This window comes from Uloborus diversus, chromosome 3 (assembly GCF_026930045.1).
Source record: "Uloborus diversus isolate 005 chromosome 3, Udiv.v.3.1, whole genome shotgun sequence".
NCBI lineage: Eukaryota > Metazoa > Arthropoda > Arachnida > Araneae > Uloboridae > Uloborus > Uloborus diversus.
Window position 1 is genome coordinate 161526070 of NC_072733.1, and position 12591 is coordinate 161538660.

At 32.4% G+C, this 12591-nt stretch overlaps 1 protein-coding gene across 2 annotated transcripts in view; it reads left to right on the forward strand.

The window, feature by feature from the left end:
• Positions 1–12591, forward strand: part of LOC129218503 (jouberin-like) — a gene marked incomplete at its 5' end in the record, with an annotated part of 39669 nt that overhangs the window by 11252 nt on the left and 15826 nt on the right. For both annotated transcript variants that reach the window (XM_054852789.1, XM_054852790.1), the window contains 3 exon segments: positions 1612–1745; positions 4464–4604; positions 11319–11470. In XM_054852789.1, coding sequence (XP_054708764.1) covers positions 1612–1745; positions 4464–4604; positions 11319–11470 — 427 coding nt within the window.

Here is a 12591-nt window from a genome sequence, read left to right on the forward strand (position 1 = left end):
TCACCTGAATGCAGCGAATTGAGTGATAACTAGGAAAGTGAAAAGTTTGTGCTGGAATTATGGAAAACATTGTAAAGTCATTTTTCTTTAGGTGTTAATTTCTATACTTTTGTCAATGCAGATGAGAATCTGGAAAATACTGAATATCAATCAGAATTGGATATTCTTTAGAAGATCTAAGCGGGAAAATAAGAATAAGGTCAGAAAAAAGAAAATGATTGGGAAGAAAATCCTAATAGAGTAATCGTAAAAAAGCTCTTCAAGTTACTGCTGCAGTAAGAAGTGTTTGTTCCTATAATCAAGCACAAAAAAGGCAAATGGATATAAATGTTCATTTCTGAGACAAAGGAAAAAGACAAGTGTGCTGTTAGTACTTGACATCAGTTGTTCCAGATTGTGCAAGAGCAGTTGATCTTCAAAATGTATTTCAAGGTGAACAGAAATCTGTTGACATCAAAAAAGGGTTGAAATGTCTGTGGACTGACTAAATGTCAATGATTCATTTTAAAAAGACTTAAAAATGGATCTAAACACAGATACAAATAAAAAATAAAATTTTGGACTTAAGGGGAGCTGTGGACTTCACATGCCATAAGTTCTCCTCAGAAACAAAATCTGGCATTCTGAAAAAATATGCTACATACACCACACATAAAAAACTCTATTATTATTAAAAAAAAGATAAAAGCTTTAATTTAGCCATACGACATTTTTAACTGCAGTTTCTTCATCACTTCATAAGTTTACGAGTAGAATTTTACATTAAGTATTCAGCAGTTTATGATTTGTTGTAGCAAAATAATAAAAGAAGAACAGCTACACTTTAAAGTTTAAATATTTAAGTATAAAACCTTAAAATTTAAAAATCATTGTTTAAAAAAGATGGTAAAAGACCAATAAAGATACTAAAAATTGTTTGATGGAGGGTGAAGAGTAAACTGTTGCTTAAGATAATTTTCAATATTAAAAACAACTGCTATACAATAATTTCTCTTTGCATGATGCGGAAAGTGGAAAAAAAAGAGTATAAACAGGAAAAAAGTTAAAACACTGTGATGCTTTCAAAGTCATCAGCAGTTTCAGAAACAACTAACAATCACAAATACCAAAGTTTAGAGAGTAGAGTGGTTAGTAAATGACTGAAATTGGATTAAATTAGAATTCCACCGACTAAAATCTGGATATTTTCAATGGAATTCCTGTTGCATGAGTAAAATTTCAGTATCGTTGAATTCCAATGATCTAACTGCCTGCCACTACCTGATCTACATTGTTCCTCATAAGTGCCTATTGTTTTCTTTTTTTTTTATATAAACAACATTGAAGAGACCCATCCCACTTTAAGAGTTAAGACATGCAAAATGTTATGAGCATTTTTCCAAAAGAAACCTTTTAAAGTAGAAGGATACTTAGGCAAGGTTAGGTATGGAGACACAAAGAGCCTTCTTTGAAAAGAATTAGGGACCCAAACCTGGCACATTAGTATTATATTCTTTCTAGCCAAAGTCTAGACATACCTTATATATGTTTCTTGCTGTTGGTTTAATTGTTAACCTATCTACAAAACTGCTTAAAATACAAGATCTTATTTTCTTTTTATTTCATTTCTAGTGAAAGTATTATATTTAGTGTTACACCTGATATTGTGACTCGAAATAGTTGCAGAGGATGTTGTTCACCATGTGGAAGCTTACTATTCATTTCTCATGAAGATGGTCATATTTCTGTCTGGAATAAGATAACAAGTACATTATTCATTTTCATTCTAGTCCTTTTTATATTAAAAACACTTTATAAATAGTATAATATAAATAAAATAATATAAACATAAAAAACAAATACACATCAAAAAATCTTTAACCTAAAAATGTGCAAAGCAGCATTACTTAAGTAAAGAACATGTAAGTAATGATAAGAGAAAATAAAAAATTAAGTAAGAAACCAAACAGACAAAAAAATTGCTAGAAAAGAAGATTTCTTAAAACTAGGAAAGGTTAAAAAAATTAAAAGTAAGTATTAAATATATCTTATGTCTTAAGCAAATAATTTTTTTTTTGGCAGAAGCATAATGATACTAAGTGCAAAACACGTAGACATTGTGCAATATTAATTACAAAAAGATGAAAAAATAAATAGTATAGGGTTTCATCCATATTGTTATATCCAAACAGATTAAAGTATAGCTATTTCTATCGGACTGACCACTTTATTCTGTGAGAGAGAGCACTTATTGCTGATAATGATGTTCTAAAGACAACAATTAAATCTATCTGAATTAAAAATGTATTCCAATTGTCAACAGTGCATAAAGAATAAACCAACAAATTAATATTCCTTTAATCATAGCAAATTTCAATCCAAATCATCCTCCACATCACTCATAACATCAATCTTTTTTCTTTACCGCTCATGTTTTCAGAAGAAAAAAAAATCATTCCATATAACAGTTAGAGTTACAGTTAGCCGATTCGTTATAGCAAATTTGAAATTGGAAATTATTTTAAATGTTTTCAGAAAAATTAGTGTAAAAATTATTTCTTGTAGTTTATAGTTGAGTACTAAAATTTTTTTTTCCAAAGGGAGAATTGCAATTGCTTGAAATTCCTAGTGCTTGTGAAACAGTAATACCAACAAACACTTTTTTACTGAGGCAAGAGTGCCAATTTTACAAACTGTTAGCTGTGAAGTTAAATTGCATTTTAGCACTTCAATTCCAAAACATTTCTGAGGAAAATCCCCTAAACCCACCTTCCCATAGCATCATTGGAGATCATCTCAATTTGCGATTTTGGAGCTTTAATATCAAAAAGTGGTTGGGGAAGAGTTCCTTAACCCATCCCTTCCCTTGATACTTCCAAAGATGGCCAAATAAAATGGGAAAAAGCTAGACCCAACCGAACCAAACACTGCAACCAGAGGTCTATTGTACTTGTCCCCCAAACAGACCAGTAGCTGAAGCAAAATCCAGCAAACAACTCATAGGAATGTCATGGATCTCCGACAGTTCAAGTAAATGACAAGATATTCAAACCTATAGGCAAAAAACTCTTGGCAATCACACAGGATGTGAGTAACAGTTTCCTCGTGAAAGAGGCAACCTTTGCAAGTGTGATTATTACTGACACCCGTTATAGCAAGTTGTCACTTTCAAGTGCAGTGGCCAGTAAGAAGAGCAATAGCCTTCCTAATACTATTTCTATTCAGACTTAAGGGCTAATTTGCTTAATACTAGAACAACCCCAATTAAGCTCGTTTGCCTGATGTTGCTCATCCAGGTTACGCCAGTCATGATACTGTTTTCGCTTAAAAATATCAAAAACAACAGTTCTTGTAAGATTCTTTGAAATCCTAATTTTTGGGTCAGGACTAACAAACGGAGTGTCAGAACCTTTCCTAGCAAGATCATCAAGTATTTCATTATCTTTGAGGCCGAGGTACCCAACAGAGAGTGACCTTATTCAGATTTGCAAGAGTACAAAGCATATCATAACATTCCAAAACAATGTGGGATGTCATTACAACTTTATTCAGGGCCTTTATGGCAGCTTGACTATCAGAACAGATATATTTCTTGGACTTGATTCAAACAAATAGTGCAACGCATCAGGATGGCATAAACCTCAGTCTGAACGACAGTGGATGAACCTGCCCAAAACATAAGAATATTTGATGCAGACAGTAAGTTCCAGATTTTTAGGGGTTCAAATTAGTGGCTATTTAGGGTTTTGAATGTGACTGAGTAGTTCATTGTTATGAAGATCTTGTATGAAAATGTTAAATAGTTAAACAAGTACAGAGGAACCTGTCCATCTCGAATGTCAAGGGTTCAGAAAAAAAATTCGAGAAAGGTAAGTTGTGCAATATGGAGGTTTCGACTTGTACATTTGTTTCATCTACAAATCTTTTTAATTTTGCAATTGCTGTAAATTCTTATTTTGATTCTTCCTTCTGCTACCTGCCCCCAACTCTTTCACTTACCCTTTTTTGCTTTGCTGGAGAAATAATAGCGTCACGTGTCCAGTTTGTCAACTTGAAGTGATACATTTGATTTCGCCCTCCCCTCATATTATTGTGGGCCAGTCAGTGTTTGCACCTTGCATTTGCTCTGTCGTTCTCTTCCCCCTCTCCCCGACCGAGACTGGGTATTGTCTTTCATTATATCTTATTTAAGGGCTAATATCCTGCCTTCGTTTATTCTTTTAACAATGAAAAGAAAACAAGGTTGTACTTTAAATTTAAGTAGGAGCGAATTTTGAACTTCGAGAAATAGAGGTTTTACGTATGAGGTATTCGAGAAAAGCAGGGGAAAAAACATGAGAAATTAATTGAGATTGCTGGGAAATTTTAAAAAATCAAGCTATGCAGTGTTTTGAGATTGACAAATTCGACTGTACTTGAAATTATCAAAATGCTTAGCTTTTAACTCTCTTTCTTATTTAGCTTTTTAATTTTTACTATTGCAGGTGAAAAAATTTGTGTGATGTCCAATGCAATGATACTTGGTAGACTCTCATCTATTGACTACCATCCATTTTATCATATGTTGGCTGTAGGTTCATGGGAGGAGAACATGCCTATTCATCTATACATTCATGACCAAACAAGTAAGTTATCCAAAAAATGAGTGTTAAATTAATATTTCGAATTTTTACCAAAAGTTCTCCTCAAAAGAGAGGTTTTCAGAAGAATTGATTGCAAAGAAAAGCCTATCACAAACTTATTAATATTTTGATCATAAAAAGTGTCTTTACATGATTAAAATCCCTTGTCTCACTTTTGTACAATTAATTTCAAGTTTCACTACTGCGGTGAGCCTTCTCTGTAACTCTTTTAACCATAGCCTACTTTAACCAATGCTGGCTTCTTTAAATTTCGCTCTTTTGCGCTTTTAACAATATTACTTTAAGGTCAATAGTGGCAGCCATTCCTACTACAGTCATACCAAATCAGCAGTGTTTATCCGTCATTTCTGTTTCTTTTTTCTCCCATCCCACTAATGAGTTTTTTGAGCTTTTAAGTAATTCTAGTGTTATAAATTTTATTAAAGTCAAAAGAAACCGAAGCTGCAAGTACCGTAAAATCCCAAAAGTAACCCCCCCCCCCTCCTATTTTCAAATCAAAACTTGTTGATTTCAGAAAGGGGGATTATATTCGAGATTTTTTGAAAAATTAGCCAAAATAATTGTTTTTAGTAGTATTAATTTCAGAGTACAGAAAAAAATAAGTAAATTACAGTAAATATTAATGAAGAGTGAGAAATTAATCAATAAAAACCTGTCATAATTTTCTAGTAGTAATAAATTGCATGTGGGTGCAGGCACGTAGCTAGAATTTTGTTAAGGGGGGGGGGGGTCCAAGGTTGAGCGAGCTTCAAAAGAGGAAGCATGCTAAAGCAAAATTAGTAGCTCACGTTAAAAAAATAAATCCAATTAAAACTAATTATTAAAATATGATGATTAACTAAAATTAATTAAATAATTGAAATTGATGGAGCAATTGTTAAAATTAGTAAACAAAAATTTTACATTAAGTGGCAAAGAAATTATTGTCAGTTTATAAAATTAATGTTAAACTAAAACTTATCCCATACTAAGTTTCCAAACATGGATAGAAAAATTTCATCACATAAGCTTCCTCTGTTCTGATGCTTTGAAAATGAGGGATATAATAATTCCTATTAATAAAAAGTTCACAATAAAAGAAAATCGGAAAACGAAAACTGTTCTAGGGATTACTTGGAAAATGCAGGTGATAATTTAATAAAATATTAAAGCTTTGTAACATATTTCAACAAAATATGTACAAGTCATTTTATTTGAAAAAATAAAGAAATCTATATCTATCGCGTCGAATGTATAACTGTGTGAATGCTAAATAACGCAATTCCGCCACCCTGCCCAATTTGATCAAGATTTCTGGCAAAATTCAACCACCCTCTCGACGAAAATATTAGCAAGGTTTCATTTTAAAAGCTTGAACTAGTTCTTTGTTTATCTACGTTTATAACATTCTTTTGATAATACGAAATTGAATGAAATTTCTAATTTTATCCGTTTTCTAATTATCATTTCTAACCATCATTTAAAATCTTGAACAAACAATTGTATCTCTTTGATGGACGGAGACTTCCTTTGCTGCAATCATTTTTTTAAAAAAAGGCATATTGCCGTTTCTTTTTTCTTTTTTTTTTTAAATCGTTATTATTATTTTTTTGCAACAAATTGGTAAAATGAGCTATCTTAGGATCCGCTATGGTATTTTTTTTTTCTAATCGGGCTTCGTTATCGTTAGAGGCTTTAGCTTTTTCGGACCTAGTGCAAACCACCGATATGGCATCTAGTCTTTCAAATGCCATTAATGTCCATTAAGGCGCAGATGTGAGTGGCACAAGAAATTTTGATGCTGAGTTTCCACCAGATGGAGACACTTGAACTCTCTTCGATGTGAAACTGCACTAGGGGTTCAATTTTGTCAAGCCAAACGAATACCTGAGAGATCTTTTACCTCTCGAGTAATGGAATGTATAATGAATGAAACTAAGCATCTGTGTATTTTTATTTCAACAACATTTTGGAAAAAATGCAAATGATTGCTTTTTATAAATGTTTTTTATAAGGTCATGAATGATTTGAACATTATTGGCGATTTTCCTCTGATGTTTTCAATTTGATGCTTCATTTAAAAGATCAAGAGGAGGCATTGCACCCACCTATCTCACCACCAAACACGAGTTCTGTTTATTCTGCTGATACAAAACAACTTCTGTACAAATCAGTCTTTTTCAAATTAAAAATATAATTGTAAACAACTACAGGGAAAATGGCAATATGCTCTATTACGAATTATCGTGACAATATTTGATTATAACCTGGTTACTTTACTGTCTTTATTAGCAGTAAGCAAGTGTCAGACTCAAAATTTCATAATTTGGAGTCAAACGTCAAATTTTGATCATTAAGGTAATCTTCGACCCGTTTGAGATTGCGATAATACCGTAGCATCAAATTAGATACATTTTCAACTATATGCAATATGAATAAAGCTAGCCAATTTTTGGAATCAAAACTTACAGGTTTCTTATAGCCTCTGTTTGTAAATTTTTTGCTCCTCAGTCATCTGATGTTCCAAAGTCTAAAGACAATCTTTTGTAAAAAATTCTTAGAATGATTGTGGTTAAAAATCCAGTAATGATTTAAATCTACCTTCCAAAATTCATGTAACAATAATAACACTTCTGATTCTTTCATTTTCAAATTGGTATAACTTCCATTTTAGAAGCAATTTTGTAATCATCTTGTATTCTCGAAAGCATATCATATTTTATAACGCAGGTATTGACTTTTTTTTCTTTATTTTATGTGATGTTAGTAAAACATATTCTACTGTAAGAAATAGCAAAAAATTTTAACTTGAAGAAATTAAGAGTTGAAAAAAAATCTAACAAAGAAGTGAAAAACACAAGAAAATTTACCTCGCATTCACCTTTTTTTAATTATTTGCTTTTAACGCAGTAAATAGCAGAAATTTTCACCTAGTAATTTATAGTTAAATGCACATGTCCGTTTTTTGTTACATTTAATGCTACTATCGCAGTTTACTAATGATGGATGCATAGATGCTTACTAAATAAATCCTCAGTACAATGGCAGTAAATAACGATCAGAAAATTTATTCCAATGAAGCAAATACAAATATGCTTCTCTTGAAAAACGGAACGACATCGAAGAAAGATTTTTTCCTTCAGTTAAAAATGACTAACGGCTCTTCTCTTGGGACCATAAAATTTTGATACAGCGAAAAGTAATTCCGTTGCATCAACTTCAAATTTTATTTATTCACTTATTTTACCTTCAAACACAAATACTTTTTGGACATTTAATATGTTTAACGGTCATTTTAAATATTGAGTGGAAAAACATCCGTAAAAAGTCTAGTTTGTGCTAAAAATAAGACACAAATGTTCAAAAAAAAAAAGAACTTTTCAGGATTACAGTTTAAAAGTTGTAAGCTTCCGGGGAGATAAGTAATCTATTATTGTAAAAAAAAACTAAAAGTTTAAATAAGATTATTAATCAAAATGTAAAATAAATCTTAAATGAATCATACCAAAAATATAAGGAACAAAAATTAATTAATTAATTATTAAAGTTTATTTTTTTTCTCATCCTCAAACACGCGAAATGTGTAGAATTTCTTCTTCGTTGCTGTCTGAACTTAGTTTTTAAATGGGAACTCGTATTGTTAAAAAAACTTTAAAAGGGACAACTTACCTAGTTTGTGTAAACTTAATTTTCTTCTGATTACAATTTCGTTCAAGATATGTTTCCTATAAGTGTGTGGTAGGAAGATACTGTGTGTTAAAACAGAAAATAATAGGAATTTCAATTTCTGATTCACCAGGGATGCACCTCACTCTGGCTGTCCTTCGTGCAGCATGTCTAGGAAATCAATTCCAAACGGGAAAAGAGTCGAAACAAAAAGAAAGAAAGAAAACCACCCCAATGAGACTGGGGAATGTTTGTTGACAATTACTTTGCCGATGGCAATCTGGTGGACTGAGGGAAAGGGGCCGAATTTCAAGGTCACAACCCAGCTGGGTTGAAAGAATACGGAAATTCTTCGTTTTCGGACGCAGTACGCAACACAGTAAAAGGCAGGCGGCAACTGGGAACCTGCAGTTATTGCACGAGGTTCTCGTGTTCTGAATTGACTCGGATGCGGGAAAACTGCTGATTAATGGGAATATTTAAGGAGAAAATACCGGGTTTCATAAAATTTCTCTCTTTGGAAATTTTTTGTTGACGTGAGGTGCAACAACCGAGAAAAAGCAGACAATGTTCTTTTGGGAAGGGGGGGGGTTCGGACCCCATGGACCCCCCCCCTTGGCTACGTCCTTGGTGGGTGCCATTTTTTTCGAAAGCAAGGATTTTGCACCTTAAGTTGGCAAAACCCCTATAATTTATCGCTTGAAAATTCATCATGTACTGAATGTAATAAGGTTGCAGTAAAAGAAGCAAAATCTTAATGTTCTTGTTTCAGAATAGAAGCAAAAGTCGCAAGCACGGCTGCAAATTCGTTACGCAGATCCTAATTTCGAAAACTGAGCTTTACAAAGTTCGCGCATGTAAATACAGACAAATCTCTTATTTGATTTTGTAAAATATACATTTTCGATGATGGTAAACTCGTTTAATTACTTTATTTCTCCTTTAAAAAAGGTTATTTTTAAGTTTCGCGCTAATTTTTAAGCAACACATTTTTAAAATGGCGCCTCGGTTTCAAAATGGCGTTGTGTTGAAGATAGTTTATTTTCACAAGTCAGAACAAAAATGCTCCTTCCAAAATGAATAAAAAGCAGACAATCATATAAATTTTATTTTGTAATACATATGAACAAAAAAAATGGCGCCCTTGCATTAAAAGGAGTCTAGACATTTTGGAAGGAATAAACCCTGGAGACCTTGTTTTTTTCTTTTTTGTTCAAATCATTGTTTCTTTTCTTTCTTTTTTTTTAATTTTAGGAAAGAAAACCTGCACGTGGAGGGGGAAACTAAACATCTGTAAATGCTTTCCAACTAAAGCAGAAAATGCTATCTTTTTTTTTTTGGAGGGAGTGGCAAAGGAAGATGATCGGAAAATTTTTCAGGTGAAAGGGGGGGGGGTATATTCAGGATTTTAGAATGATTTCACTTTCCACAAAAAAGGGGGGGGGCTATAATCAATAGGGGGGTTACTTTCGGGATTTTACGGTAAAGTATTATTTTATTAAGTAACTATTTTGACTTCACATATATGTTTAATATTAAAGAACAAAAATGCATGTAACTGTATTATTGATAACACAATAAAAATTAAAGATTACTATATCATGACTTATTAAATCAGTGCCAGATCTAGAGGATAGAAAGTTGGTACCCTTGCCCTGGGTGGCAACTTCTGGAGGCAGCAAATTCCTCTATTTCTGTGTGGGGAGGGGGGTCTTGAAACTTGCCATAAAAGGAAAATGGGTAAAGGTAGCTTTTTTTTTTTTTTTTGCCCCGCCTCAGAAAAATTATAGATCCAACACTGAACTAAATTTACATTTACATTTTCTGACAGATATGACACCAAGTAGCATCCCATTGTGACTGTTTTTTTTTCTACTTATATTATCAAAAAAGCATGGCAAAGCGCAAAAATATCTACAACAAACCATTTTTGTTTTGTGCTCACGGCTAAACGCTTCCTAGCCTAGATGTACTGCGTAAGGTCTCCTCATAATGTGCATACTTCCAAATGTGACTTTTTTGAAATTCAATTTGGCTTCTATCAAAGCATAAGCTGTCATGTGTATGCAACAACATTAGTGTCATTGTTGAGTTATTTTTCTTTAGCTAACTTCATGTAACACAAAAGTAATTCGTTGAATTCTAATGGGTATAAAATATTTTGGGCATTTCTTTTAATTAAAACCCATTTAACAGTACATTTTGTAAATAATTAAGATTAATGCATTTTAGTAAATGCTTTCAGCACAAATATATTTGAGCTGATTTATGAGGTTTCCTTCCTTCCTAAGTAGCACGACAGCCCTGGATGGGCCCTGGCCTTCTCAACAATTCTTTTTACGCCTATCTCTTTTTGGCCATGGTTTGCCAATTTTTCACTTTTATGGTAGACGTACCATACATACACGTTCACCATATACGTTCACTTTTACGGTAGACCTTTTTAAGGAAATCAACCCATCTGAGGTTAGGTCGCGTCCTTGTTCTAACTCCTGTAGGTTTAGGCAAAAAAAAAATTTTTTTTGTTTGTTGATCGTACTTCTTTTAATCTTATAACGTGGCCTGTCTATTTGAATCTTTGGATTTTTATGAATTTGACCACATCAAGTTCTTTAAAAGCATGATACAGCTCTTAATTAAAGTGCCTGTGCCAAATACCATCAACCTCCTTTCCTCCAAAGATGGCCCTTAAAATGCGTCGTTCAAAGACACCATGGGCATTTTCATTGTTTTGTGTCAATGTTCAGGTTTCTGAGGAGTGTGTGAGTACAGGTCTGATAAGAGATTTATGGATTAAAAGTTTAGTTTTCCTTTTGAGTAAATTTGATTTATGAAATTTAACTTTGTAAAAATGTGGTTGAACTATGAGTTAATTCTTTGTGAATTTATCTTTGGTTAATATTTGAGCATGGTCTTCTCTCTTATTGCCTCGTACAAGTAAATAATAATCTTGATATTTTCCTTGCATTTGCTTAAAAATTTGAATACATTTTATGCCAATTACTTTATCACTAATTTTTTTTCTCATTTTTTTTCTTCAAATTTCTTTAGATTCATCTGATGGAAATGATACCAAAATGAATGAAATAACAGATACACATAATGTCTCTAGCACTTCATATTTGACGTCTGAAACAGTTGATTTGAATAACTGTACAGTATTGAAAAATTTGAACAGTCTTTCTTCATGGCATAAGAAATCAGTAACATCTATTTTTTTGATTTAAAAGTCAAAACTGGAATTTTTTTAGTTGTGGAAAATTAATTTTTTGTATATTATATCATTTGAGGCAGTGAGAAGCAAAGTGATGTAAGTGGACATTTTCAAGTTTTGAGTTAAATGCGTTTAAATATAACTTCCTAGGTAGGCTTTCATTGAATTTTTTATCATTCTGTACAGCATCACCTACCAGAGCTACTAGTCCTATCTCTTGCCCCAAGACAGAGGAGAGGTTCACCTACCATTTGCACTGGTTATCTCCAAATTTTTAATTTTGTCACTTACATCCTTTTGCTTCTCACTGCCTCATTTGTTTTCTGTAAATGAGAACCAGACCCATAACTAGCACTGGATGCTTGGTTGAGCATCGAATTTTATGGGAGGAGTAAAACAAAATAGGTTCTTGAGAGTCATTTTTTAATTGAAATATTAGGATCTGAATTGTTATAGTATAAAAGGGGGTCTTGACTTTGTTTTTGTTTAGAAATATCTTTACTATGTACTGATAATTAGTTTAGTGTAGGTAAAAACATCCTTCTACTCTCAAACAAAATCAGTGTCATTCTTTTTTTGGAAAGTGCTTTCTCTCATAGTATAAAGAAATAAACATTTTTTAAAAAATTTTGCACTGAAAGTTGTAATTGAACAAACATGTTATTATCTTAGTACGGACAAAATAATGCCTGTAAGAGCACTGCCAATATTTTTTTTCCTCATATTTTCAAAATTTTTGATTTAAAAATGCCAATCCAGCTACCGTATCAGGAAGAAAAATTCCTTTGGATACAATGCTCACATGATCAGTATAGCATAATGCAAAGTTCCCTAGGAATAGGGATTGTCCCAGTACACTACTACCTTAGAGAAGGAAATAGTTTACCTTAACCTTTATAATTTATCGATAAATTCATTTACCTTTTGCATTTGCTATTTGATTCAAGTACTTTAACTCCTTTTTTGGGATATGTTGTATTATATTGCCATGGGAAGATAAAACACAGTATCTGTAAATTTTCCATGTTTTTTTTTTTTTTTTTTGCATTTTAGCTTTTTTGCATTAGCTTTCCCGACACAAGATGATCAGTCGATATATACCCGATATTT